Below are 26,833 nucleotides of genomic sequence, written 5' to 3' on the forward strand. Positions count from 1 at the left end.
GGCAATGGGGATTTGAAAAACATACCCATACTGTTGCAAAGGTGAGTCTGTTCCACTCTTACTAACTCCTGCACAATTGCCAGTTGTGAGACAATCCTTGGAAAACATGAAGCCTACAGTTCTTTCCCCATGAGTCTGGGAGGCTGTTTCCCCACACATTCTAGAGACTAGACCCTTCTCAACACCATAGGCATGAAGAGGGAAGGGTGGGATCTACTTGCCTCTGCAAGGCACGTTTAACATCCTAGAAGAAAGAGAAAAGAAGAGAGAATTCAGTGTGAAGAAAAGCTTTATGGTTCAATAGAGTCATAGGGCAGTGGAGCTATTTTTATACAATGCCAGGTGTACTTAAAACAACATAGCTGTTGAAGCAAAGAGTGAATATATTGACAAAAACTGGGTCCTAGGTGGTGTTGCTGCTGCAACAATTCAGGAAAAGCACACCCTGACATGATATTAGCACACCCTTTGCAAGTTGCTGCTGCTGCTGCTGCTGCTGCTGCTATCTCTCCTCTCCTGCTGTTGCTCCCCCTGCAACTGTTTTTCAGAGGTATCCTGACTCTGAATCCAAGAGGTAGCCTATAGCTATTGATAGGTCTGTGTTCTCTGTAACAGAGAAATTCCCAGCTATTGACTACAACTCCCATCATCCCCTGTTGCAATGGCCATTGGCTGGGTGTGATGGAAGTTGTAGTCAACAACATCTGAGAATCCCTGTTACAGCAAGCACTGGACCTGTCCTCCATTAATTTCTCGAAGCCCCTTTGAAAGCCTTCCAGACTGGTGGCTATCACCACATTCTGTGGCAGAGAATTTCAGAGATTAATTTTCTGCTGTACAAAAAAGTATTTGCTTTTGTCAGTCCTAAATTTTCTGGTTTATCAGTTTCATGGAATGACCCCCAATTCTAGTGTTGTGAAAATGGGAGACAAATCTCTCTCTAGAGAACCAATACCATTGGCCACTTTTTCTGTATTCCATTCACTTCCTTCTGGCATAGTCTCTCAGATAAATTTAGTGCAAGGAAATAGACACAGATAGGATAACCTCTTAATAATGTTAACCCAATGTATCCCCCCATCCACTAAGAGTTGTCATAGGAATAGGGAAATTAGAATCTGAGCCACAACACAGAGGAAGGGAGGTTAGCCCCAATACCTTGATGCATCTCCCATCCCCCAGCTACTCATGGCTGCAAAAGGAGAAGATATACAACCCCAAGACTATACCTGCATGTTTTCCTTTCTGCATTTAACAGCAGAGTTCTAGAGGGCAAGTTTTAAATCTCCCTCCTCCTCTCCATCCTATCAGTTCTGTCGTAATCAAAGGGGCCCCACAACTGCTTTTAGGAGAAGAAGTCCCAGATCTCCTGCATTATATTTTGTTTGATCCTATTGGGAATATGCTTTCCTATTCCCCTTGGCAGCTCCAGTACATAGGAAACCAGTTACCACCACCCACTGAGCCCTTTCACTTCCTAGGTACACAGAATTCTGGATCAGAGCCTCCCCTGCTGAGCAACCTGGGTCCTTTCTGCTCTGTCTTACCTGCAACTGTTCGCCTGCTGGCAGCTGACACTGCTGCTCCATCTCCTGGATGGTCTTTTCAAGAGAGGAGAGCTCCTCCGAGAGTTTGTTCATGTCAGCAGCTCTTTTTCTTTCAATCTCCTTCTCCACCTCTTCCAACTGAGCCACCAAACATTTTTGTTGTGTCTCCAGAAACAAGTGAAGTTGGTTGAACTCAGCCACTACCTTCAGCTTCTCTGCTTTGGTTTGTTTCTGTAACAAGCATATGGGAAGAGGAGCTGAGCATTTCAACCATTGAGACCAAGAATCCCACAAGCTGCTGGTCTGCTAAAAAAACAAATGCAGGTTATCCCAAAAATCAGCCTACATGCTGGAAGACTGAAAAGTAGTCAACATAATGCAGATCTTAACATCATCCCCAGACTAGGCGGCCTGCAAGAGGACTAGACTGGGGGTGGGAAAGGGTTAGGGTTAACATTATAGAAACCACAGTAGTCTAAGCCAACTGCAGTCTTTTACTGCAGTTGGTAAAATCTAAATTTTGTTTTGCCTACTTGGATCGGTCTCTGAAGTATATGGCATGGTTTCAATACACATACAGGCCAGGGCTCTTTTGGTAAACATAAGTTTTAAAAATCCTTCAGACACCATCTTTAGATTCTATACTTTGTGACTTTTGGTAGGTTAGTAACTTAAAATTTTACAAGCTTTTGAAATTAAAACAGATCTTTGTAAGAATTTTTGGCTTATTAGCAGTAACGTTGCCATAGCCTTCCCAACAGAAGAGCCTTTGTCAAGCAAGTGTTGACTGTTTTAATTCATTCCGGAATTAATTTATTTATCATGTATCTACACTGCCTGACATGTGCATCTACAGGTGGAGCACATAAAATATAAGAAATATTAAAAAAAATTATGAACACAATTATGATATCAAACCAATTAAAATCCCAAGAAATCAGGTGCATCTTAAGCACCTTCTTAAGAACAGCCAGAGATTGAGAAACTCTGATTTTAACAGGGAGTACATTCCAGTGCTCCGGCCAGACACAGAGAAGGCTTGGTCACAAGTACCCACCACCAAACAAGACAGTGGTAGCCATTACCTGACCCCCAGATCTTAATAGGCAGGAGGGTTCCTGACAAAGGAGGTGCTCTCTTAAATACCCTGGTCCCAAGCTGTCAAAGGCGTTGTAGGTAATAACCAGCACTTTGCATTTTCCTCAGAAACATGTCAGCAGGCAGTGCAGTTCTTCTAAGATCAATATTATACGGTCTCTTCAGGTTATCCCAGTCAGACTGCTACATTCTTCACCAGCTGTAGTTTCCATGCCAAGTGTATTTTACTGTCTGAGCTTATGTCTGTTTACTCAGAAGTAAGCCCTGCTGAGGTAAATTGATCTTACTCCCATGTATGTGTGCGTAGGATTGCTATCTTAAAGGAATATAGTGAGGAGTAATTTACCATAGAGAACGAAAACACTGGAATATAGTTGTTGCTCTCTATTTAAACAAAGTCTTTTATTCACTTTGTGGGTAATATGTTTGGGGCCATTCTGAGAGCCCTCGAACTAATAGGTCCCAGTCGTTAACACATATTTACAAGTAGGATTGCCATTATAAATAACGGATGTCCTGAGAAACAGGGCTGCCCCGTGAATTTAGAATTCATCTTCATGGGTGCATTTTACTGAAAACACTTAAAATCTGAATTTTCTTTTACTAGTCCCCCCCCCCATGAATCAGTTTGTTATTTTCAGAAGTGAAATGTGGAATAGAAATAAATATACAGGTGACCCTCATTATTTGTGGAGGTACTGTTCTGATCTATAACCTCAGATAACGAAACCTTGAGTCAATAGGAATTTAGGGGTTAGGTTCCTTGAGCTTTAAAAAGGGCTAAAAAAAATGCAGGGAGGAGACAGAAATAAAATACTATATCATGCTATCCGTGGTTCCAGCAATGCCCCCACAACCCACCCAATTCTTCTGATTTCCCACACAAAAAAGCAGGATTTTTTAAAGAGCCACAAAATGGCTCCATGCTGCAGAATGGTGGCCAGAAATGTAATCAGAAGTCACTTCCAGCCACCCAGGTACCACAAGTAGGCTAATTCTGCCTATTTTTAAAACTGTGGATAAGAAGTCAGGTCTAAATTGCCCAACTGCATATACACAACTGCAGATACACAAAACTATGGGTCCCTGGACCTTGGATAACAGAGGGCACCTATATGTTAAACAGGCACCCCCCCAACTCAAACACCTGACTTACAAAAAGCTTCACAGCTAATTAAATTAATGAAATCCCCAACTTACAAATGCCAGTTCACACATACAGGTGGCCCTCATTATTCACCACATTCATGGTGGCACTCCTTATTCACCTATAGTTCCCTATAGGTGTGAATACCTATAGTTACCACCAGTTCATTTGGTGACGACTCAGAGGTGGGCCTTCTCTGTAGCTGCTCCTGGGCTGTGGAATGCACCCCCTGCAGAAATCCGTAATTTGAATTAGTTATTGGCTTTCAGGAGAGCCCTCAAAACCTATGTGTTTGGCCTGGCCTTCCAGGGTTTTTAATTAGTTTTAATGCTATAACCTGGTTTTCAGGGTTTTTTAATTGTTCTGATGGTTTACTTGTTTTTTGTGATGTTTTACTTGTTAATTGATGTTATATTTATATTTCTGTTTTAATTGTTGTTGATTTTAACGGTTTCTGTTTTAATTGTAAACCGCACTGAGCCATTTTGGAAGGGCAGTATAAAAATCGAATAAATAAATACATAGATAAATAATAAATAAATATACAAACTGCAAATAATGAAGTCTTATCTCTATGAGAACTGCAAATGGGCAAATTCTAGCTTATTTTTGCACTGCGGATAAAGAAACTGGGTCTCTAAGACCAATCGGATACATGAAATCATGGTTGCTGGAACCGCGAGTGAAGAGGGACACCTGTACAACCAAACTGTTCCTCATAGCAACTCCATGCATTCTGAGTTATGTGCATCCAACTTACAAACAAATGTTTGGAACACAACCCATTTGTAAGTTGGGGACTCCCTGAATTCCATTTACCAGCTTATGGTTCTCACATGTTCCCATCTAATAGTGGCACTTACAAGCAGCTTTTCACTTGCTGTTTGAGATTTCACTTTATATTCCAGAATTTTCTCTCTCTTCTTCCTCACATTTTCCAGGCTGCTATGGAGCCAACCCTGAAAAGAAGTTGTGCAGTGGTTAGAGTGCTGGACTAGGACCGGGGAGACCCGAGTTCAAATCCCCATTCAGCCACGATACTTGCTGGGTGACTCTGGGCCAGTCACTTCTCTCTCAGCCTAATCTACCTCACAGGGTTGTTGTGAGGAGAAACTCAAGTATGTAGTACACTGCTCTGGGCTCCTTGGAGGAAGAGTGGGATATAAATGTAAAAAATAAACAAATAAACAAATAAACATTCCAGCTTGGTTTCTGTTTAGACATTTAGTATTCATACATACTAAAAATGTGAGGAAGGAAGACAGAGACAGACAAAGTTGTTGCTTGCTCAGCCAAATAATGGCACAGCAGGGAAATGACTTGACTAGCAAGCCAGAGGTTGCCGGTTCAAATCCCCGCTGGTAAACACACATATTAGGCAGCAGCGATATAGAAAGATGCTGAAAGGCACAATCTCATACTGCACAGGAGGCGGCAATGGCAAACCCCTCCTGTATTCTACCAAAGAAAACCACAGAGCTCTGTGGTTGTCAGGAGTCCAGGACACACATTACCTTACATCATAGCCCACTACATGATGTTGTGAGGAAAAAGTCTGTCTCAAATTACCTTGAGTTTGTATTCAGATTTGGGTCACATGTTAATTTCTGTAATTGGCAGTCTTTATTATTTTAATAATGGAGAAGCATTACTATTATAATAAATCAATACTGAGAAGTTACAATAAATTCATTGCCTGGTGAGGGTACTAGATCCAGTCGTGGTCTGGGTTTGCCTACCTGCCTGTCCAAACTCCAGGGGAACTCTTTGCGGAGAGTTTTAACCTTCTTTTCCTGAGCTGGGTTTCAAGGATGGGACAGTCGCTCTCTGATCCCTTAAATTCCTGCTCCGAGGCTGGAAGCTCAGGGTGGGGTCATTTCATTCCCTTTTCAAGCCCAGCACTCCATTTTCCCTTCAATCCTGCCCAAGCGCCTCTCAAAGGACACGCCAGTATTGCTTCCCTCCATGCCACAAAAAGAAGTTCCTACCTGGTACTCCTGGGCAGCCTCCTGCACAGGAAGCACGTTGTGCTCTCGGTGCTGCTTGGATCGGTCGCACACCACGCAGATGGGGGCTTCGTCCTCCTTGCAGAAAAGCTTCCGGGGCTCCTGGTGCCTCTCGCAGACTCTCCACCTTCCTGCTTCTTGCTCCTTCGGCTGCACACTCAGCTCTTCGATGATCGCAGCCACATTAGCAAGTTGCCTGTTTGGCTTCAGTCCCGTCTGCGGGATGCTCTCTCGGCACTGAGGGCAAGTAGCCTCTGAAGGCGAATCCCCCCAGCACTGGGAAATGCAGAGCCGGCAAAAATTGTGCCCACACGCGGTTAATACCGGGTCTACAAAAAGCTCCTTGCAAACGGAGCAAGTCACTTCGACTTTAAGTTTTTTCCTGGGAGCAGCCATGGCTCGGCCGCCGCACGATTCAAACAGGCTGTGCCGCGTGCCTCCAGCTTCCGTTTCCTCTCTCCCACCCATTTCTGATCCAGGACTGGGCGATCCTCTTCCTGCCAGTGCTGATAAGGATCACATTTGGAGGCTGGGCAGAGAATTGGAGAAGGGAGCGGGGTCCGTCGGTGGTCTTTCCCGGCGGGAACGGAGCAGGCAGCCCTCAAAACGGCCTTAGGCAGGTCAAAATCGCATGCATGGAGGGCGAACTTGGATTTGGAAGAAGCAATGGGGGGATGCTCGAAGGATCAGCTCCTTGTTATGTATGCGTGATTGGACAGATTTGCTAGGGAGCATAAGGCGGCCGCACCTTTTGAGCCCCTCTGGCCATGCGCGCCGCCATTTGGACAAGGGAGCTAAAGAATCCTGTGAACAGGCATTGAGCGGCTCTCGCAGTCCTATCGGCTCTTCAGCTGTTTGCAGACAGCTCGAATTTGACCGAGAGCCTCTGGTAAGTAGCAGTGCTAAAAGCTAATAGGACTGCTATAGCATTTAGCTATAGCGTAAAACTCTTCCTATTAAAATTACTTACAGCTTAAAACTATTTCTGTTTTTAAAAAATTCCAGGATCGTGGACATTCTTCCAGTGTGTAATATTCTAGCTGCCTGTCCTGAATTTGTAGAGACTGACAAACCACTCGGTCCTGAATAACTATCTGGAATTAAATATTCAAGAAACTGATGATATTGAACCTAAGAAAAAGAGAAGTGTCGTGAATCTGGAGGCTGCTCTGCGTTTCTGCCACCATCCATGAGATGCTGTTTTATTCTTGTCGCTGTTGCGTTCAAGAGGCAAGAGGAGGGCAATTTCATGAGTGCATAAGCTGGAACGATCCCCCCCCCGACACACACACCCCAAAAGTGTTGAGATGCATCTGCAGTGAATTATGTATGGAAACTATCTCACACATTGTGGCCCTATAGGTTTTCTTAAGTGTCTGTCACAGCAGTTTGGTCATATGTCCTATGCCGAAAAGATTTTGAAACTTGTAGCCAAGTCTAAAACTCCCCAAGCAGTGTTTCCTCTAACAGTGCCAGCATAGTGTAGTGGTTGGACTAGGACCGGGGAAGACCAGAGTTCGAATCCCCATTCAACCATGAAACTCACTGGGTGACTCTGGGCCAATCCTGTATCTCTCAACCTAACCTACCTCACAGGATTGTTGTGAGGATTAAAAAAAAATGTGATTTGAGCTCCTTGGAGGAAGAGCAGAATATAAATGTAAAAATAAAAAATAACAGGAATTACCAGATGTTGTTGACTACAACTCCCAGTATCCTCAGCTGCAATGACCTTGGGGATACTAGGGGTTGTAGTCAACAACTTCTGGAAATTCCTGTTAGAGAGAACACTATCTCCACGTTGTATTGTATAATCATGAAGTCTGAAGACAGAAAAATTCTTCTAGGGATGTGCACGGTCCGGCCCAGTCCGGACCGGCACCGACGGGGGGCCCTTTCTTTTAGGGCGGGAGGGGGCTTGCTTACCACTCCCGCCTCTTCGGCCCCCTCCAGCACTCGTATTTAACTTAAAAGCGGGGCGCTGGAAACCAGCCGCCCCCCCGAGCAGATTAACAATTAAGGGTGCCCCTGCCGTCGCCCGCCTGCCAGCCAGCCAGCCAGCCCTCCCTCCCAGCTGCCCGCCCGCCCGAGTGTGTCCTTACCCAATGCTTGAAGTAAACGAGAGGAGCTACCGAACGGAGCTCCTCATTAGCAAGGCCTCCAGAAGACTGAAGGCACTTTGCGCGCGCGCGCATGCGCGCACCACAAAGGACGCCGGAGGCCCGGTCTACCCGCCGGGAAAAGGCCGGGTAGACCGGGCCTCCGATTGCCGGAGGCCCGGTCTACCCTGCCGGGCCGGGTAGACCGGGCCTCCGGCGATCGGAGGCCCGGTCTACCCGCCGGGAAAGGGCTGGGTAGACCGGGCCTCCGGCGATCGGAGGCCCGGTCTACCCGCCAGGAAAAGGCCGGGTAGACCGGGCCTCCGATCGCCGGAGGCCCGGTCTACCCTGCCGGGCCGGGTAGACCGGGCCTCCGGCGATCGGAGGCCCGGTCTACCCGCCAGACCCGGGTAGACCGGGCCTCCGGGCAGCTGGGAGGGAGGGCTGGCTGGCGGGCGGGCGGGTGACGGCAGGGGCACCCTTAATTGTTAATCTGCTCGGGGGGGCGGCTGGTTTCCAGCGCCCCGCTTTTAAGTTAAATACGGGCGCTGGAGGGGGCCGAAGAGGCGGGAGGGGTAAGCAAGCCCTCCCGCCCTTAAAGTAATACCCCCCACCCGGACCCGAACCACCAAGAGCCGAACCGGTCCGGCAGTTCGGCCATTCCTTAGAATGGCCGCCGGACCGGTTCGGACTCACCACTAAATTCTTCCCTTTGCCAAAAGGCTGATTTTAAAAAAAAGTGGTTACAAATCTTGGTTTGTTGCCAAATATGTAATGTGCAGACTTATGGCACTACACACATTGTTACTGCAGCTATTTATTTATTTATTTAGCACATTTTTATACCGCCCTAACCCAAGGTCTCAGGGCAGTTCACAACAAACAAATACTAAAAACAATTTAAAACAAATAATAATCAAAAGTTTAAAAAATTAAAAAGTTAAAAGTTAAAAAGTTAAAAAGCTTGGGTAAAAAGATAAGTCTTTAGACCCCTTTTAAAAGCCACTAGAGATGGGGAGACTCTTATTCCCACGGGAAGTGCGTTCTAAAGTCTTGGGGCGACAACAGAGAAGGCCCGTCCCTGGGTGGCCACCAAACGACATGAAGGTAGCCACAGACGAGCCTCCCCTGATGAACGTAGTGGACGATGGGGATCATGCAGAAGAAGACGCTCTCTTAAGTACTGTGGACCTAAGCTATTTAGGGCTTTATAGGTTACTAGTATTTTTAAGCCCGTTAAAATAATGGGCGCTAGTTGGGTTACGTTTTCCCCCTCTCCTCCACCTGGCTGGGCCCACCGCCACCTCTGGCCCCACACTCTTGCCTCTCTTCCCCTCCCTCCCACCCCAATCTCTTGCCCTCCCTCCCCCTTCCACCCCTCTCTCTCACCCTCCCCTCCCTCTCACCCTCCTGTCCCAGTCCCTCTTGCCCCTTTCCCCTCCCCCACTCCCTCTTGCCCCTCCCCCTCCCCACTCCCTCTTGCCCTTGGCCCTCCCCCCCACTCCCTCTTGCCCTTGGCCCGCCCCCACCCCCCTCTTGCCCTTGACCCACCCCCCTGCCCCACTCCCTCTTGCCCTTGCCCCTCCCCCTGCCCCACTCCCTCTTGCCCCCCGCCCCACTCCCTCTTGCCCCTTCCCCCTGCCCTTTCTCCCCCCCCCCCGCATTTTTAATTTTTTTTCTTACCAGCCTGCCGCTCCTCCTCCCAGGCGGCAAACAGTTTACTTTGGAAGCGGCGGCGAAGCAGCAGCAGGAGGCGGCGACTGGGTCCGATGCCGGCTGTAGTGGGCCCGCCACGCCACGCGGCCTGCCGTGGCCGCTACCACCACTTGTTCGTCGTTGTGGGCAGCTGCCGGACAGCCACCGCTCCCCCCATTCCCACCTTCAGCCCCTGGTATCGGGGCCCACTGTGGGCTGCCCTTCCACTGCTGGGCCGGCCCGGCAACCACCAACCGTCGCCCCACCGCGGCCATGGGCCCCACTCGCCGCCGCAGCCATCCAAACCTCAGCCACCTTTTGGACTCTTCTGCCTCATGGCCGCCAGGCTCCATACGGCCGCTTCAGCAGCACGGCCGGCCCCACCGCTGCCGCCTCTGCCTTCCCCGGTCCCCGCTTCTCCTCCTTTCGCTTTGGGAGCCAACATGGCCGCCGTGTCTCTGCGGCCGTATCGTTCTCGGACGTTCTGGGCATGATCATGGCGTACAGCTCATGAAAACCCCAAATCCACAATCCCAGAAAATTAGAATATTACATGGAACCAAGAAGACAAGGATTGTAGAATAGAACAATATCGGACCTCTGAAAAGTATACAGTGTACTGTGCTTGATTGGCCAGCAAACTCGCCCGACCTGACCCCATAGAGAATCTATGGGGCATTGCCAAGAGAAGGATGAGAGACATGAGACCAAACAATGCAGAAGAGCTGAAGGCCGCTAATGAAGCATCCTGGTCTTCCATAACACCTCATCTGTGCCACAGGCTGATAGCATCCATGCCACGCCGCATTGAGGCAGTAATTGCTGCAAAAGGGGCCCAAACCAAGTACTGGATACATATGCATGCTTATACTTTTCAGAGGTCCGATATTGTTCTATTCTACAATCCTTGTCTTCTTGGTTCCATGTAATATTCTAATTTTCTGGGATTGTGGATTTGGGGTTTTCATGAGCTGTATGCCATGATCAACACAATTATAACAAATTTAAGGCTTGACTTATCTCGCTTTGCATGTAATGTGTCTGTCTCATATATCAGTTTCACCTTTTAATTTGCATTACTGAAATTAATGGACTTTTGCACGATATTCTAATTTTCCACGTTTCACCTGTAAATAGCATTGAAGCTTATGGGAAAATAACAGTGTAAAAAATGGGTTTTTGTTTCCAAAATTGGCTGTGCATTTCCTTGTAGTATCTTGTGTTAAGACACTTGTGCCCCAAGAGGGCTGGGGTGATGGATATGTGAGAAGGCACAACACCTGTGTAAAGAAGATGCCATGGCCCAGGTCTCAATTGTGTGCAGATGGGGGTTATGAGTGGCATAGGTCTGTGCAGCATCATGAGTGGCATAGCTCTGTGCTTCTCACAAAGAGTCATGCATCACATCCTCCTTTGTCTATGCAAAAGAAAAAAGGCACAATCCAAAAATAAATAAAATGGACTGATACAAGTGTCTTAAGACAGAGCATCTTTCTCAGCTACAATTATTGTGGGTGGCGCCCACTGCCCAGTCCCAGGAAGCAATTAAAAATACATAAATCTAAGCAGCAACAGCAAGTGGTCAGAATAATTAAAAAACAAGATCTAAAAAAGTAGAAACACATTACACAAAGGCACAATAAATTTACCCAATAGCAAGTCTGTCTCCATGCTCTGGTCAAATTGGACCAACTACAAAAGGCCCTTGAAGATTTTTAAAGCACATTCTTGTAAGAATATTTTGTAAGGATATGCAGGCTTTTTGCCTTTGAGAACAAAAACTTCAACAATTTTGTGCACGTCCATTTCACCAGCAAAGGTGATAAACAATTCATGGATGTGTACTTAGTAAGAGGTATGCTTCTAAAAGGGGGAATCATCAAAATGAGAGAAATTTATGTGAAATGTTGGAGGCTCTTCAGCAACTGGGACATCGTTCTGCTCTTCCATTGTTACAAGATAATATTGAGGAGCCAGGCTAGCATTAACACTAGGCTTGTGCCCGAAACGTTTCGGCAGCCATTGAAAAGGCCGCCGAAACGTTTCGGGTGTCGGGGCAGATTCGGTGATTCGGCGCCGGCGGGGGTAGGGCTTTAAGGGCGGGGGAGAGTGTACTCACCCCCCCCGCCGCGTTTCCCCCGCCGGCGCTCTCCGAATTTGAAGCCCCTCGGGGCGGCAGCGTTCCTCCTTGCCGCCCCGTTTGCCCCCTCGGCCGGAAGTGGCCGGAAGTTCCGAGCGCGCGTGCGCGCGCACGACGGGCGCACGCGCGCTTGGAACTTCCGGCCACTTCCGGCCGAGGGGGCAAACGGGGCGGCAAGGAGGAACGCTGCCGCCCCGAGGGGCTTCAAATTCGGAGAGCGCCGGCGGGGGAAACGCGGCGGGGGGGTGAGTACACTCTCCCCCGCCCTTAAAGCCCTACCCCCGCCGGCGCCGATAAATATCGTGCACATCCCTAATTAACACTGTCTGCTTTTTGTATGGCAGAATGTTCAGCAACCGGAGCATTGCTGTGTGCTTCCCTTGTTACAAGGGGTTCTTCAGCAACAGGGGTGATTGTTGCGGTCCTCTGCTATTATAGGTGGTTCCTCATCAAATGCTAGCTGCCTTCACAATTCCACAGTTCTGCAGCAAACAGATCCATGGTAACTGAAATGGCTTGGTAGCAGTGTTAGGATGGGAAAGTCTAGGTACAAATCTTTGGCCATGAAGCAAATGATGTGCCCTTTGGCAAATCAGTAACTCTTGGCCTACTATATCTCCTCAAAGGGCTGCTGTACAGAGGTAATGAGATAGCATCTATTATACACCACCACCCAGTTTCCCCCAGAGGAGGGTTTGTGTAGAAATATGCATTTGTGTCTGACATAAGACACAAGAACAGGAAGAGAAAGATTCAACACAAATGCACTTTTGTCATACTAAAATGTCCCAAACTGTGTTCATAGCTATTTTTATTGAAGTTTAAATAGGTTTATTCCTAGATTCGCAACCATAGAGAGTTTATGTAGGTATGTCACCACCTTTTGACTGCCTCAGGGAGAGAGTGCCAAGTGAGATTTATAATACACAGAAAAGAAAGGGAAAAGCTTCTCTCCAGCGAATGGGGCCGAGTATGTGTAGATGGGGACCGCTGAATCGGCATCAAAGAAGGCCACACGACCCCCTTCATAGTTCACAGTCACACGGATCCTCCCGGGCTCTCTACTCAGGGACAGAGAGAATGGAACAGGGTGGCCAAAAGCCCTGTACTGACCTGCCCACTTCTCCACAGCCCAGATTCCTTCCCCATGATGATCTAGCTTTCTACAGACAGATGTTCTGGCAACTCCCACCGCCCATCCTTCTGCACTTCCCACACTGACTTCCCAGAAATGTCTGCCGGCTGTGAATCCCCCACATCCCAGCACACAAGGAGACACGGTGAATCTCTCCGGATTGTTAGGCAGCTCCTGCCTTTCGTCTCCCCATCTTATGCTTTTGGAATCCGCAGACAGCTTGAGTCGAGGGTGAGCTGTGTCTGGATCCAGAGTCACATTTGCTATTGGGGTTGGGGGGAGAAGAGGAAGGAGAAGCAGAATCAGCTGAGAGAGGGACTTGTAACCAGAAGCATTCTATTGATTTAAAATATGTATATTCCGCCATTTGGGGAAAGGAAATTGAGGGAGGGAGGCAAGCAGGTGGAAAAGAAAAGGGATTTATACAGGCAAACCTCGTTATCGCGGGTTCAACACTCGTGATTTTGCCTATCTGCAGTCAGGGAATAGGCACCCGACCGGGTCAGGGGTGGCCGTGCAGGCAGCAGCAGCACCTCTTAAAACTGTCGCTGTGCAATGGGCATGGTGGCAGAAGCAGCAGAGGGGACTCCTTCTCCCTCCCTGTCTGCCTCCCAAATGGGTCTGCAGGCCACTTCGGGCCTCTTTGAGCACACGGGGGGGGGGGGGACGACACACACACGAGGCCTGGAATGGGCTGCAGACTGGCCCGCGCAGTCATATGGGAGGCAGGCGGGGAGGGAGGAGTTCCTGCTGCTGCCTCCACTACCATCCCTTCTGCTGCACCCACCTCCAAAGCCACCCTCGCTGCACAGCAGCGGCTACCGGGAACCTAAGGTACTGTCGCCGCCTCCGGGAACCTAACCCCACAATCCCCATTGCCCCAATGTTCATATTTTTATACTGCCCTTTATCTGAAGACTCCAGGGTGGTTTTGCACAGTAAGTGGCAGCTAGTGGGATGATGGTGGTATGTGGGTTGCAAGCACAGCAGGGGCAACGGGCTAAAGCCTCCTCCCCCCGCCCAGCACCACAGATCCAGTCCCAAGTGGGCTTCCTACAGCTGTTCACCAGCCCTAACCTCAAGGATACCAAGACCCAGGGGCGTAGCAAGGTTGGAGTGGGCCCAGAGACAAGATTTTAAAACGGGCCCCTCGCTGATACACACACACACACACACACACACACACACACACACACTTCACAATATATAGTGCACTCACCCTCACATCAAATAGGGCTAGAAGAAAAGTTAACCCTTTTTTTACTCTCTGCGACTGCTGATCTCCAAGAGACTCAATATTAATTCAGAGAGGGTGCAACACAGGTGGGTGGGGAGTCATGTGACATGCCTTTGGGGGGCCCCCTTGAGGCAGCGGGGCCCCGAGACAACTGTCTCCCCTTGCCTAATGGTAGTTACGCCCCTGGCAAGACCAAACTAAGCATTTAACAAAATGTGTGGTCTACCAAAGCACCTCAGTAATGAGGAGCAACCACCCAGTTATGTGGTGTAGACTGGGAATAGTGTCAGTGCAGACCCATCAGTTGTGCAACACCCAGAAGTAGCAAGTCATTTACCCCATTATCCTAGAAGGGGTCGATCCTCTCACCCCCTTCCTTCCATGCAAGACCCCATGCTGATACCACTTGTGGTACGATAACTAATCCAGAAGAGCAGTTATAGTGTTCTTCAGCCAAATGATTATATTTAAAAAACAAGAGAAGTTAATAGAGAGAGGCAAGGAACTCCTTTCTCATTCTCCCCACCCTCCATTACCTACTATTAATAATTCCAGAACCCGAGGGCCAAAATGTAGAGCTCCAATGGAACACAAGCAGAGAGCAGTAGCACATGCCCCCTCCCTCCCTCCCTAGAGTGTGATCTTTCACCTGTGCCCAAAATGTACCTTTCTGTAGCTGAAGTCTGGATACCAGATTGTCTGGGAAAAGAAAAGGGACAGATGAAGAAGCACACCATCACACAGACTATTATTTATATACTGCCTGACTCCAAAGGCTCTAGGTGGTTCACAAAGATGAACACAACAAAATTTAACACAGTTTAAAACATTCAAAGACTGTATTATTCCTATTTTAAAAGAACTACACTGGCTGCCAATTTTCCAGGCAAAATAAATATATTTCACTGTGTAAATAATGGGCTGGGTGAGGGATAACAAACTAAAGCTGAATCCAAATAAGATAGAGGTACTGACTATAGGGGGTCGGGACCCGAAAGATGGTTTAGATATACCTGTTCTGGAAGCGGTTACACTTCCCCTGAAAGCTCAGGTACACAGCCTGGGAGTGTTCCTGGATCCCAAACTCTCTTTGGTTTCTTAGGTTGAGGCAGTAGTGCTTTTTATCAGCTTCGCCTGATACACCAGCTATGTCAATTTCTGGAGCTAAATGACCTTGACACAGTGGTGCACATGCTGATAACCTCTAGGCTTGACTACTGGAATGCACTCTACAGGGGGCTGCCTTTGTACATAGTTCAGAAACTAAAACTGGTACAGAATGCGGCAGCCAGATTGGTTTCCGGGTCAATCGAAAGGGACCATATAGCACTGATTTTGAAAGAATTGTACTAGCTGCCAATACGTTTCCGAACAAAATACAAAATGCTGGTTATTAACTCTTATTTATTTTATTTATGTTTTATTTTTTACATTTTATATCCCGCTCTTCCTCCAAGGAGCCCAGAGCGGTGTACTACATACTTGAGTTTATCCTCACAACAACCCTGTGGAGTAGGTTAGGCTGAGAGAGAAGTGACTGGCCCAGAGTCACCCAGCAAGTATCAGGGCTGAATGGGGATTTGAACTCGGGTCTCCCCGGTCCTAGTCCAGCAGTCTAACCACTACATCTGCTAACATTGCAGACAGCTTAAAGACTTCCATGAGCACTTCTAGGCAAAGCTTAAGTTTCAACATATAATCCCTGCAGCAGTTGCTCTTTACCTTTGAATTGTTTCGTGATGCCCTTCAGGAAGGGAGTTATTTCATGGCACTCCCACATCCTCCACTTCAGAGCAGGAGGAAAGGCGGGTAGATCATCAAGTCGCTCCTCTTCACCACTGTTTGAAAGGAAGAATGTTAGTCTGCCATCCATCCAGTCCAGAATCTATTATATTAATTCTCCTGAGTGTGCCCTAGAATGTGCGTCCCAGAGCCTAGCTGATTGGCTGGGCGGCGGATGCGCCTGATTGGCTGAGGCGTACCCAGGAGGATTGGTTGCCGCAGCGGCGGCCCAGCCATGGAGGCCAGAGGTGGCAAGCCCAGCCCAGCTGCGGAGGCAAGGCCCAGGAGGGAGGAAAGAAAGTGGGAGGGGGGGCACAGAAGTGGCAGTGGGGAGGAGAGGTGGCTGGGCCCGGAAGCAGAGACTGGAGCAGAACGGGGGGGAGAGGTAACCGCCAGCCCCAAAGAGTGCACAGATGCTCTGTGCGGGGTTGGCTAGTTTTCGAGAATTCCTTAATTTCATGAATTAGGACTGCCTCTTCCAGGTGCCCCTTCTCCTCTGTCTAAAGTATACAAATGGCCATAGACCTAGTGTTCCCACTAACAGGGATTCCCAGATGTTGTTGACTACAACTCCCAGAATCCCCTGTTACAGAGAACACTGCTAGCAACTCATGACTGAATCAAGGTCAGACTTGGCCAGCTTCCATTATACTCCCAAATTCTTTATAGATAAACCTGCCTGAATCTCCAAGACCATAGATCCATGAGGAAAAATCTGTGTCAGAGGAACTAGCTTCCTCCCCACATTTCCACAACAATAGAATATAAACTATTCCTTTAGAATTGTCCCCTTGCCCCTTATTTATTTATTCATTCACTATACCACCCTTCCAAAAATGGCTCAGAGCAGTTTACACAGAGAAATAAGAACATCCAGAGATAAAGAACGTTGCAGATTTGTTCCCAGAGATCTTGGCTGCACAGGTTCCATAGAAAGCGTATTAACTCCTCAGTGTCCATTTCTCAACAAAGGACATGACCTTCAACAGAGTTCAGCTGCAGGAAAGGGGACAGTGGCCAACATCCAGACTGCTTGCACAAAGCTGTTGTGCTAGTGACTTGTGCTTAGTCTGGAGATTACGATTTAGATTCGTGTTGTACTATCGCATGAACACTTGCACTTACACAACAGTTGTGCCATCTTGGCATAACTCATTTATTTTAAAGGGAACTTTTTTTGCACAAATCCCTATTTTTGAGCCAAACGATGTAATAATCTTATGCTAATACAACTTTGCTCGTTATGCAAGTGCTTAATTAGTTAGCATATCAGCCAACGAGACCTGAGCCAAGAATGGAGGTGTTACAAATGTGGAGTGTCCCTCTATTATCTGTGAAACATGGAAAACGTGAAGTCTGTAGTTCTTTCCCCATGAGCGGGGTTCGGGGAGGAACGGTGCTGTTTGGTGCACATTTTAAAGACTAGACCCTTTTCAACATCATAAGGCATGAAGAGAAAAGGTGGAGTCCACTTACCTCTCCAAGGTGCTTCTAAAATCCTAGAAGGAAGAGAGGAAAAGAAGGGGGAATTCAGTGCCTGTCACAGTGTGAAGAAAATGGTTATGGTTTAATGAAGTCATCAGGCAAAGTGGATCCTGGCGACGCCATTGAACCATGTGCAAAGAGGTCTACTTGAAATAATGTAGCTGTTGAGGGAGAGAGTGAATATATTGACCAAAACAAAGAAACGAAACATTCCTCGCCTGAAGTGTGAAGTGAAACATCTCATGTGCAAGAAAGTCTTCCAAAGACTCCTCAGAGACTCGCATCCACCGTCCCTCCCTGCATTCGATTCAGCAGCAGAGATCAGGCACTCAGTTTTCTCTGCTTACATGTTGAAGGAAAGAAGGAACTTGAGCCCTGCTGCATGACCATGGGAGGAGGGACTTAAAGAGACCTTTGCCTGCTTTCTATTGTGCAAGCCAGAGTTGCATCTCAGCTGTCTGTATCCGGGAGCCAAATGAGAAGCACCTGGGTAATGCACTGAATCACAAACAAGTGTTGGTCAACTCCTACCATAGATCACTTTCTTTGTATTTAACTCACTTCCATCTGGAACAGTCATTTAGTCCTCTCTTTCAGGGCAAGGAAATGTTCAAAGAGGGTACGATAACCTCTTAATGATGTTACCCTGATGTGATCAGGGCCCAGGGAAGAGAGGGTAGCCCAATTTTGTGATGCATTTCCACCTCCCTGACTAACTGCTGATTGAGCCTGTGTGAAGTTTCAGCCAATGCTGAATATTCTGCACAATCCTCCTGGCACTATGCTAAGATGACTGTTGCCACTGGGCAGAGGCTGTGCCCAGCGTCAGGGATGCGGAGTACTCCTTTAAAGGAAACAGTCCTCGAGCCCCTGAAATATTTTGGCAGGCAGGCATAGAGTGCTGGGAAGTGTAGCTCTTCCCAGCACTTTCCCCACAGGGCTCTTAAGAGAGGGCCCCATCTCTAGTAAAGGGCCCTCCCAGCATTGAGGAAAGCACATCATTGTGAGGTCAGCACAGTGAGAGATGGCTCTCACTTTGAAGGTTTTCCCCAATGCCGTTCATCGCAGAGTTATACAGGAGGGAAAATTAAATTCCTTTCCTCCCCATGCTATGGGTTCAATCTGAATCAAGGGGCCACAAAACTGTTCTTAGGAAAAAGGTTGGTTGTGAGATCCAATCAGAGATCTCCTGTGTTAAATGTGGTTTGGTCCCAATGTGAAGAATACACTGTCCTATTCCTCTTGGATGCTTCTGTACAGAAGAAACCATTTACCACCAGTACCATAAATGGAGCCCCTTCACTTCCTAGGCACACAAAGATCTGGAGCCAAGCCTTCCTTGGAGAGCAGCCTGAGCCATTTCTGCCATCTTACCTGCAACAGGTCATCTGCTGGCTGCTGACATTCCTTTTTCATCTCCCGGATAGTTCCTTCAAGAGAGGAGAGCTCCTCTGAGAGTTCACTCAGGTGTGCAGCTCTTTTCCTTTTCATCTCCTCCTCCAGCTCTTCCATCTGGGCCAGGAAATGTTTCTCTTGTGTCTTCAGGAACAGGCGTAGTTGTCTGAACTCAACCGCTATCTTCATCTTCTCTGCTTTTGTTTGCTTCTGTAACAAGCGTATGGAAATAGGACAGGAGCATCTCACGCAGTAAGACCAAGAAGCCACAAGCTGCTGGTCTCTGGAAAAAAAATTGCAGCTTATCCCTAGAGTCAGCCTATTACCGGAGAACTGGAAAGGAGCTGATGTAATGCCGATTATAAAATCATCCTCAGGCTAGAAGGTATGCAAAAGGACTGAGGCTGGGAGTGGGGGGAAGGAAGTGGGTATGTTATAGGGGCCCCCAAAGGTCTGCAGTTGGTAAAATCTAAGTTTGTTTGGCAAACCTGGATCAGCCTCTGAAATGTGCGAGATGGTTTCAATTCACAGTCAGGTCTCCCTTAAAAATTAAAAGAAGCAACAAGCACTCTAATCTCCACCTTTCTATTCTACAGATTTTATGTTTTGTGTCTTTTTGATTGGTCAGACGAATAATGTAAAATTGTATAGTAAGGAACCATCTGAAATAACAGATGGTTGGAGGGTTATTTGGTTTGCCATTAGGAAGGCTATGGCTGCATTACTGCTGACAAGAAAACCTTGGTTAAGCAAATACTCTGAATGTTTTACTGCTTGATCCTATGCCTGCTTACTAAGAAGGAAGTCCCACTGAGGTAAATGGGTCTTACTTCCAAGTAAGTGTGCACGGATTGCAGTCTTAAAAGAATATGCTGAGGAGTCGTCATTTGTCATAGAGAACTAAAGTTAAGGAAAGTTAGAGTTGTAATACATGTTACCCACTGTTTCATTTATCCAGATTTGGGAGACCCGAACTCATTATTCGTGGATACAAAAATAGTGAAAATTCACCAGTTGAGGTTCGTAGATGGCTGGAAACGACCTCCAAGCCACCATTTTGCTGAACGGGGCCATTCTGTGGCTCTTTTGTTAAAAAAATCCCCATGCAATTTTTCACAGAAAATCAGCAGAACTGAAGGTTTGGTGGGGGGCATTACTGGACAGACGGAGACCTGGAGAGCATGGCACATTATGTTATTTCACTTATTTCTGCCTCCTCCCTGCTTTTTTGCCCTTTTTGACCTCGAGGAACCTAAGCAACCCCCCACACCCCAATTTCCACTGACTCAAGGAGGCGAGTCTCACAATCAGTGACACTCGCCGGAAGGGGCTTTGTGGGGAGAGCAGGCTTAGCCCGCTCTCCCCACAGACGATCAAGCCGGCAGCCCTGGATGGCTGGATCAGCTGCCCACACGACTGCCGGCTCCGTCACAGAGCCAGCGGGGTCTGCGGCGATCAGGGGCCGCACGGCCCCCAGAAGGTCCAGGATGCCCCGCATGAGTGCGCGGACATCCTGGAGAGACCCCCAGGGCCAGGAGGCTTATTTCAGCCTCCTGGCGGGTGACTCCTCGGGTGTTGCCGCGGTGTGGCAATACACAATCACAAAAATGGGGTTAGCAGAACACTCGCTCCACTAACCCCGTTTGAGGGGAGGGCTACAAAAGCGGGTCACCCGCTTTGGAGAAACCGGGCTTGCCTGCGAGCCCAGTGGTTCTCACGCTCAGCCAAAATCGGGCTAGGCTCCCATAGCCCGATTTTGGCCAATCGTGAGAACAGCCTCAAGGTCTCATTATCTGTGGTTTTATTATCCATGGTTGTAGCCAAGAACAGAAACCCCACGGACAACAAGGGCCACCTGCACAGCAGATTTTCTGTCTCATCCCCCCCGCCTTAACAAAGTCCTTGATTCACGTTGTAGATAAAACCTTTTGGGGCATTCCAAGATCCCCAGCAATCGAATTCTATATGTGGTTACCAGTGTTCCCTCTAACAAGGATTCCCAGATGTTGTTGACAACTTGCATAATCTCCAAGCAAAAGCCATTGCAGCTGGGGATTCTGGGAGTTATAGTCAACAACACCTGGGAATCCCTGTTAGAGGGAACACTGGTGGTTACTTAAAACTAATAAGTCCCATTAGGTTCAATGGCACATACTCAAAAGTAGCAATACTGTTATAAATATTGGGTATCCCGAGCAGTGTTCACTCTAACAGAGATTCCCAGATGTTGTTGACTACAACTCCCAGAAACCCCAGCCAAAGGTCGCTGCAGCTGGGGATTCTGGGAGTTGTAGTGAACTATGTCTGGGAATCCCTGTTAGAGGGACCAGTGATCCTGAGGATCAGGGCAACCCTGTGAATTTAAAATTCTTCCTCCTGTGTGTATTTTACTGAATATTATGTTCATGAATCTTAATCTTCTTATTGTAGTTTTTGGGAATGTTTTGTAATCAATTTGCTATTTTCAGAAATGAAAAGTGGAGTCGAAATAATGCATGTGTACATACATCCAAGATTCTAGGTCTCCAGATTGTGGTTATCTTTCACTCCCAACTAATAGTGACACTTACAATTAATTCTTGGCTTGCTTCTTCCGATACTGCTTTAAATGAGAGAATTCTCTCTCGCTCCTTCCTCACATTCTCCAGGCTGCTAGTAACCCAATCCTGCAGAGAAAACACCATGTTCCAGCTTGGTTTCTGTTTAGATAGTTAGCATTTAGAAACATTAAAACTGTCACTGAGAGGAAGGAAAACAGAGATATCCCAGTCCTAATCCAACAGTCTTGCTTCCTGCCTCAAAGCCCACTACCCTGGGATCTCAGGGCAATGGGCAGCATATAAATATGAGAATATCAAATCCCTTTGAGTTTGTATCCCAGTATGGCTAGAAAAAGATTGGGCCATGGTTTAATTTTTGTAAGCCACCCTCTATGCTGTTAATAATACAAAGATATTACCATAAAATTATCAATTCATTAATTATAATGAACACATTTACAGGCATGGTTACTAGGTCTAGTTCCAGTCTGGATTTACCTACCTGCATGTCCAAAATGCAATCTAGCTTTCAATAAAGGTCAAAAACGTTAAGTTTTGGGCGGTATAAAAATGTGAAGGGAAAGGGTGGGGAGAGGGAACCAAAATATTTTTCTCTGTCTAAAATCCCTCCCCAGTAAATAAATAAATAAATAAATGGACCTGAGACCCGAGTTCAAATCCCCATTCAGCCATGATACTTGCTGGGTGACTCTGGGCCAGTCACTTCTCTCTCAGCCTAACCTACTTCACGGGGTTGTTGTGAGGAGAAACTTAACTATGTACACTGCTCTGGGCTCCTTGGAGGAAGAGCGGAATATAAATGTAAAATAAAATAAAATAAATAGTGCCGACAGGAAATGAGCAACAGGAAAAGGCTAAGGGTAGGGGTAAGGCTGAAAGAATAATTTCTCTCTCTTCCCATTGGATTTTTGAACAAGCCCCCACTGGTGCCTCCTGGAATAACCTAATGAGAAGGATATGAACAATGCATTTTTTCCTTATCACTCTTCCTGGAGGAAAGGAAATGTTCAGATGGGAAAGCAACTACCTCACCACATAACAGGAAAGAACCCACTTTTCTATTCCTCTCCCCTCCCCTGTTCCACTGTATTTATCTGAATCCAAGATTAAGGTACATAAAGAAAATGAAGGTAGTTTTATTTCCCTAGCTTTGGGGATTTTGCAGGAAGCAACAGCAGCAGTGAGCTGGAACACACCCATCCACTTCCCAAGTGCTCTGCACATGCATTTATTTACGTATTTTATACCCCACTCTTCCTCCAAAGAGCCCCAAGCAGTGCACATGGTTACATTTAGCCTCACAACAACCCTGTGAGGCAAGTTAGGCTGAGATGTGTGACTGGCCTGCAGTCACCCAGTGAATTTCATGGCTAAGTGAGAATTTGCACCTGGGTCTTGCCAGTCCTAATCTAACAATCTAACTACTACACCACACAGAGGCCACAAACCTTGGGGGAGGAGGTGGTGTCCGTATAAGCAATGGTTTGGCTAGTAAGTAATGGGTTTTGGCTAGTGCATAGAAACAAAATGTGTGGCCCCTGCTCATAGTGAACTGCTTTTGGAGAACTTAAAACTCCTTTTCCTGACTCGGGCCTCAAGGCTGTAGGTTACCACTCTCTCCAATTGCCTTAAAACAGGGGTCCTCAGACATGGGTCCCCAGATGCTGAACTTCAACTCCCATCATCCCCAGCCAAGCCACCTAATGGCACAGAGGGGAAATGACTCGACTAGCAAGCCAGAGGTTGCCAGTTCGAATCCCTGCTGGTAAGGCAGCAGTGATATAGGAAGATGCTTAAAGGAATAATCTCATACTGTGCAGGAGATGGCAATGGTACACCTCTCCTGTATTCTACCAAAGACAACCACAGGGCTCTGTGGTGCCAGGAATCGACACTGACTGGATGGCACACTTTACTAAGAGAGGAGAGCTGGTCTTGTGGTAGCAAGGATGACTTGTCCCCTTAGCTAAGCAGGGTCTGCCCTGGTTGCATATGAATGGGAGACTTGATGTGTGAGCATTGTAAGATATTCTCCTTAGGGGATGGAGTTGCTCTGAGAAGAGCAGAAGGTTTCAGGTTCCCTCCCTGGCTTCTCCAGATAGATAGGGCTGAGAGAGATTCCTGCCTGCAACCTTGGAGAAGCCTCTGCCAGTCTGTGAAGGCAACACTGAGCTAGATAGACCAATGGTCTGACTCAGTATATGGCAGCTTCCTATGTTCCACAAGGAATGATGGGAGTTGAAGTCCAACAACATCTGCCCTTCCTAAAGGACTTATCTCAGTCCTCCGCTCCGAAGTTCAGGGTGGGGCCATTTCAGTCCCTTCTCTTACACCCAAGCAGGCAGCTTCCTCACAAATCTCGCCCTGGAACCTCTCAAACGACCCTTGGTAATTTCTCAGCCCATGAAACAGCAAACCCCTACCTGGTACTCCCGGGTCGCCTCCTCCAAAGGAACCACATTGTGAGGGTAGTGCTCCTCGGATCGGTCACACTCCACGCAGATGGGGGCTGTATCATCTTTGCAGAAAAGCTTCAGGGGCTCCTGGTGCGTCTCACAGAACCGCCACTTCCCCGCTTCTTCCTCCTCCTGCTCCTCTAACTCTTTGACTATGCCGGCCACATTGCCCAGCTGAATGTTTGGCTTCAGGTCCCACACTTGCACTCTCCCTCGGCACTGAGGGCAGGCAGCTTGGTTGCCCGGTGAATCCCGCAAGCTCTGGGAGATGCAGGCTCGGCAGAAATTGTGCCCGCACCCTGTGATGACTGGCGCCGTGAAAAAGTCCATGCAAATAGGGCATGTCGCTTCGTACCTAAGCTTCTTCCTGGGGCTGGGGGCGGCCATGGGTCAGACACGAGCACGATTCAAACAGGCTGCGCGGCCAAGCCAGCGAGCTTTCGTTCCCGCTTTGTCCCTTCTTCCACCCGACCCACCCAATCCGCTCTTCGCTGGAGTCCTAAGACTGGGGCATTCCGCTTCCTGTAAGTGATAAGAAGACTCAGCTTTCAGTGTTAAGCAGAGAATAGGGGAAGGGGGTGTGGTGGGTCTTTTGTTCTTCCCGAGGAGAACTCAGAAGGGGCCGTTGTAGTATCACTTTACACTTTCCCCTGCCCCTCGATGAGTCCGGCCCGGCAGGGTTTAATGACACGCTAGTGTGATCTTGCTCAGATTTTGCTACTACTTCCGTGTCGTTACTCACGCTCAGTCCCCATTTGTAGCCACTCGGTTGCCCATACCTTGAAGAGACTTTTGCAGCAATGTTATGTTTAATGTTGATGATGTTTTAAATGTTTAAGATTATTAAAAATAATGATTAAGATGTTTTAAATGTTTTTTTTAAAAACTGATGTTTAAGATTGTTAAAAATGTTTAAGATGTTTTTAAATGTTTTTTTTTTAACTGATTTTTAAGTTTGTTAAAAATGTTTAAGATGTTTTAAATGTTGTTGGTTTTTTTTGAACAAAGCATTAAAATATTTTGGTGCTTTGGGAACATGGGCAGTAACGTAATTCATTATCTTCAAAACATTAAAAATTACATTTTTGAAAATTATGTTTAAGATGTCTTATCCTGGGTACAGATTCATCTGTAACGTCCTCTTATGAGCAATGTCATTTAAGATGTTTTATCCTGGGTACAGATTCAGCTGTTAAAGGTTTGGTTATTAAATGAGAAATTAAGCTACATTTCAAAAAATTATGTACCAGATATTTGCAAATTTTTTTGGTAAAAGGTCATTCGTTATCTTCAAAATATTAAAATCATCTTGTGCTTGGGGAGCATGGGCAAGCCGAATCAATTGTGCAATTTTGCTAGCTGCAAATTACATTTTTGAAAATGCTACACCTTCCTCAAAACTGTGTTGAAGTCAAAATCCCGTGCATGGACTGGAGGGGGATCTTGGGTTTGGGGGATTTTGGAAGGATCGGCGCCTGTTGTTGTAGGCAGTGAGGGCCAGGTCAGCAGCACATACTGGTGCTCCTTACCCCAGCCAGCGTGGTGTAGTGGTTAGAGTGCTGGACTAGGACCGGGGAGACCCGAGTTCAAAGAGCGGGATATAAAATGTAAAATAATAATAAATACCCCTGCCTTGATCTAAGAGAGATATGTGGATTTTCGACAGTGCTTTCCGTTGGGAAATATGCACTCTGCATATGCCAGATGCTCTCTGTAGTCTTGTCTCCTCCAGTGCTAACCTTGAGAAATGGCTTCTGGGGAATCTGGTCTCCTTCAGATTAATCCAGGGGTTCCCAAACATGGGTCCCCAGATGTGGATTATTTGGAACAGTCAGTGGCGGGTTTTGAAAGGATCAGCACCTTTTGTGCGCAGAGAGTGCCAGCACGTACTGGTACTCCTTATGCCTGTCCTGATCTAAGAGGGATGTGTGGATTTTCGGCAATCGTTTCTCAATTGGAAAACTCTGCACATGCCCAGATGCTCTCTTCACTGTAAGGCCCAGGGGCCAGTGGCAGCTTATATCAACCCTAAGTGTTGCCCTCTGACTAATGGTTTATTGGGCCTGTGTGAAGCTCTGACCAAAGCTGGATACTCTGTACATTCCCCGGGCACAATGCAGAGATGACCATGTGGGGCTACACCTTGCCCAGCACTGGTGTGTGTGTGTCCTGTAAGGTAAATGAGCTTCTCTTGAGCTCGTGCACAGTCTTGGAAGGCATGCACAGAGTGCTATGAGAAGTAGCTATTCCCAGGGCTGTCTTCCTAATGCTTTTAAGAGAGGGCTCTGTCTCTCTTAAAAGCTCTCCCAGCACTGAGAAACTGTGCAGAGGTCAGCGCCATGGGAAATAGCTCTCACATTGAAGGTTCTGGGGGTGGGGTTTAAACCAAAGTGGCCCCCACTTGAAAAATAATGACGATCTATAGCCTCATGTCTATACTCGTGAACCTGAAGGCTGCCTCATAATGGATTTAGTGGCTGGCCGGTTAGGGGTGGGCTTGGCTAATATGCCATGGCTGTATCTAAATACAAGCTTGGTTAGCGGCTTAGGCACTAAGAACAAAGCTAGTGGTTATTGGCAATCTAATTTGATGAAGAGGTCTTAGAGTGGCTGCGCAGAGGGGAGTCTGTTTTGAGTGTGTGTATGTGGGTGGGCTTTTGCAGACCCCCCAAATGAATAAGAAGCCACTGCTGCACTTTCCTCTATGTTTAGGAGCATAGGAAGCTGCCATATACTGAGTCAGACCATTGGTCTACCTAGCTCAGTATTGTCTTCACAGAAGGGCAGCGGCTTCTCCAAGGTTGCAGGCAGGAGTCTCTCTCAGCCCTATCTTGGAGAAGCCAGGGAGGGAACTTGGAACCTTCTGCTCTTCCCAGAGTGGCTCCATCCCCTGAGGGGAATATCTTACATATGCAACCAGGATGAACCCTGCTTAGCTAAGAGGACAAGTCATGCTTGCTACCACAAGACCAGCTCTCCTCTAAGCTGCTCCTTTGCCTTAGTGTAGATGCTGTTCCCTCCCAGACCATTGTACATATATACACCAGCTA

General features: G+C 47.3%; 1 protein-coding gene across 1 annotated transcript in view; it reads right to left on the reverse strand.

Annotated features, from left to right (window-relative positions):
* LOC128343945 (uncharacterized) overlaps positions 1–24,461 on the reverse strand; it is a 40,245-nt gene extending 15,784 nt beyond the window's left edge. Inside the window, 12 exon segments of the mRNA XM_053293381.1 lie at positions 26–216; positions 218–244; positions 1,548–1,778; positions 4,656–4,751; positions 5,781–6,304; positions 12,627–13,130; positions 14,771–14,803; positions 15,827–15,942; positions 17,363–17,385; positions 18,746–18,976; positions 21,337–21,432; positions 23,751–24,461. Coding sequence (XP_053149356.1) covers positions 26–216; positions 218–244; positions 1,548–1,778; positions 4,656–4,751; positions 5,781–6,304; positions 12,627–13,130; positions 14,771–14,803; positions 15,827–15,942; positions 17,363–17,385; positions 18,746–18,976; positions 21,337–21,432; positions 23,751–24,170 — 2,492 coding nt within the window. The 5' untranslated portion in view covers positions 24,171–24,461.
* Between the last annotated feature and the right edge of the window lie 2,372 nt (positions 24,462–26,833).

Source organism: Hemicordylus capensis, chromosome 2 (genome assembly GCF_027244095.1).
Source record: "Hemicordylus capensis ecotype Gifberg chromosome 2, rHemCap1.1.pri, whole genome shotgun sequence".
In the NCBI taxonomy this organism is placed as follows: Eukaryota; Metazoa; Chordata; class Lepidosauria; order Squamata; family Cordylidae; genus Hemicordylus; species Hemicordylus capensis.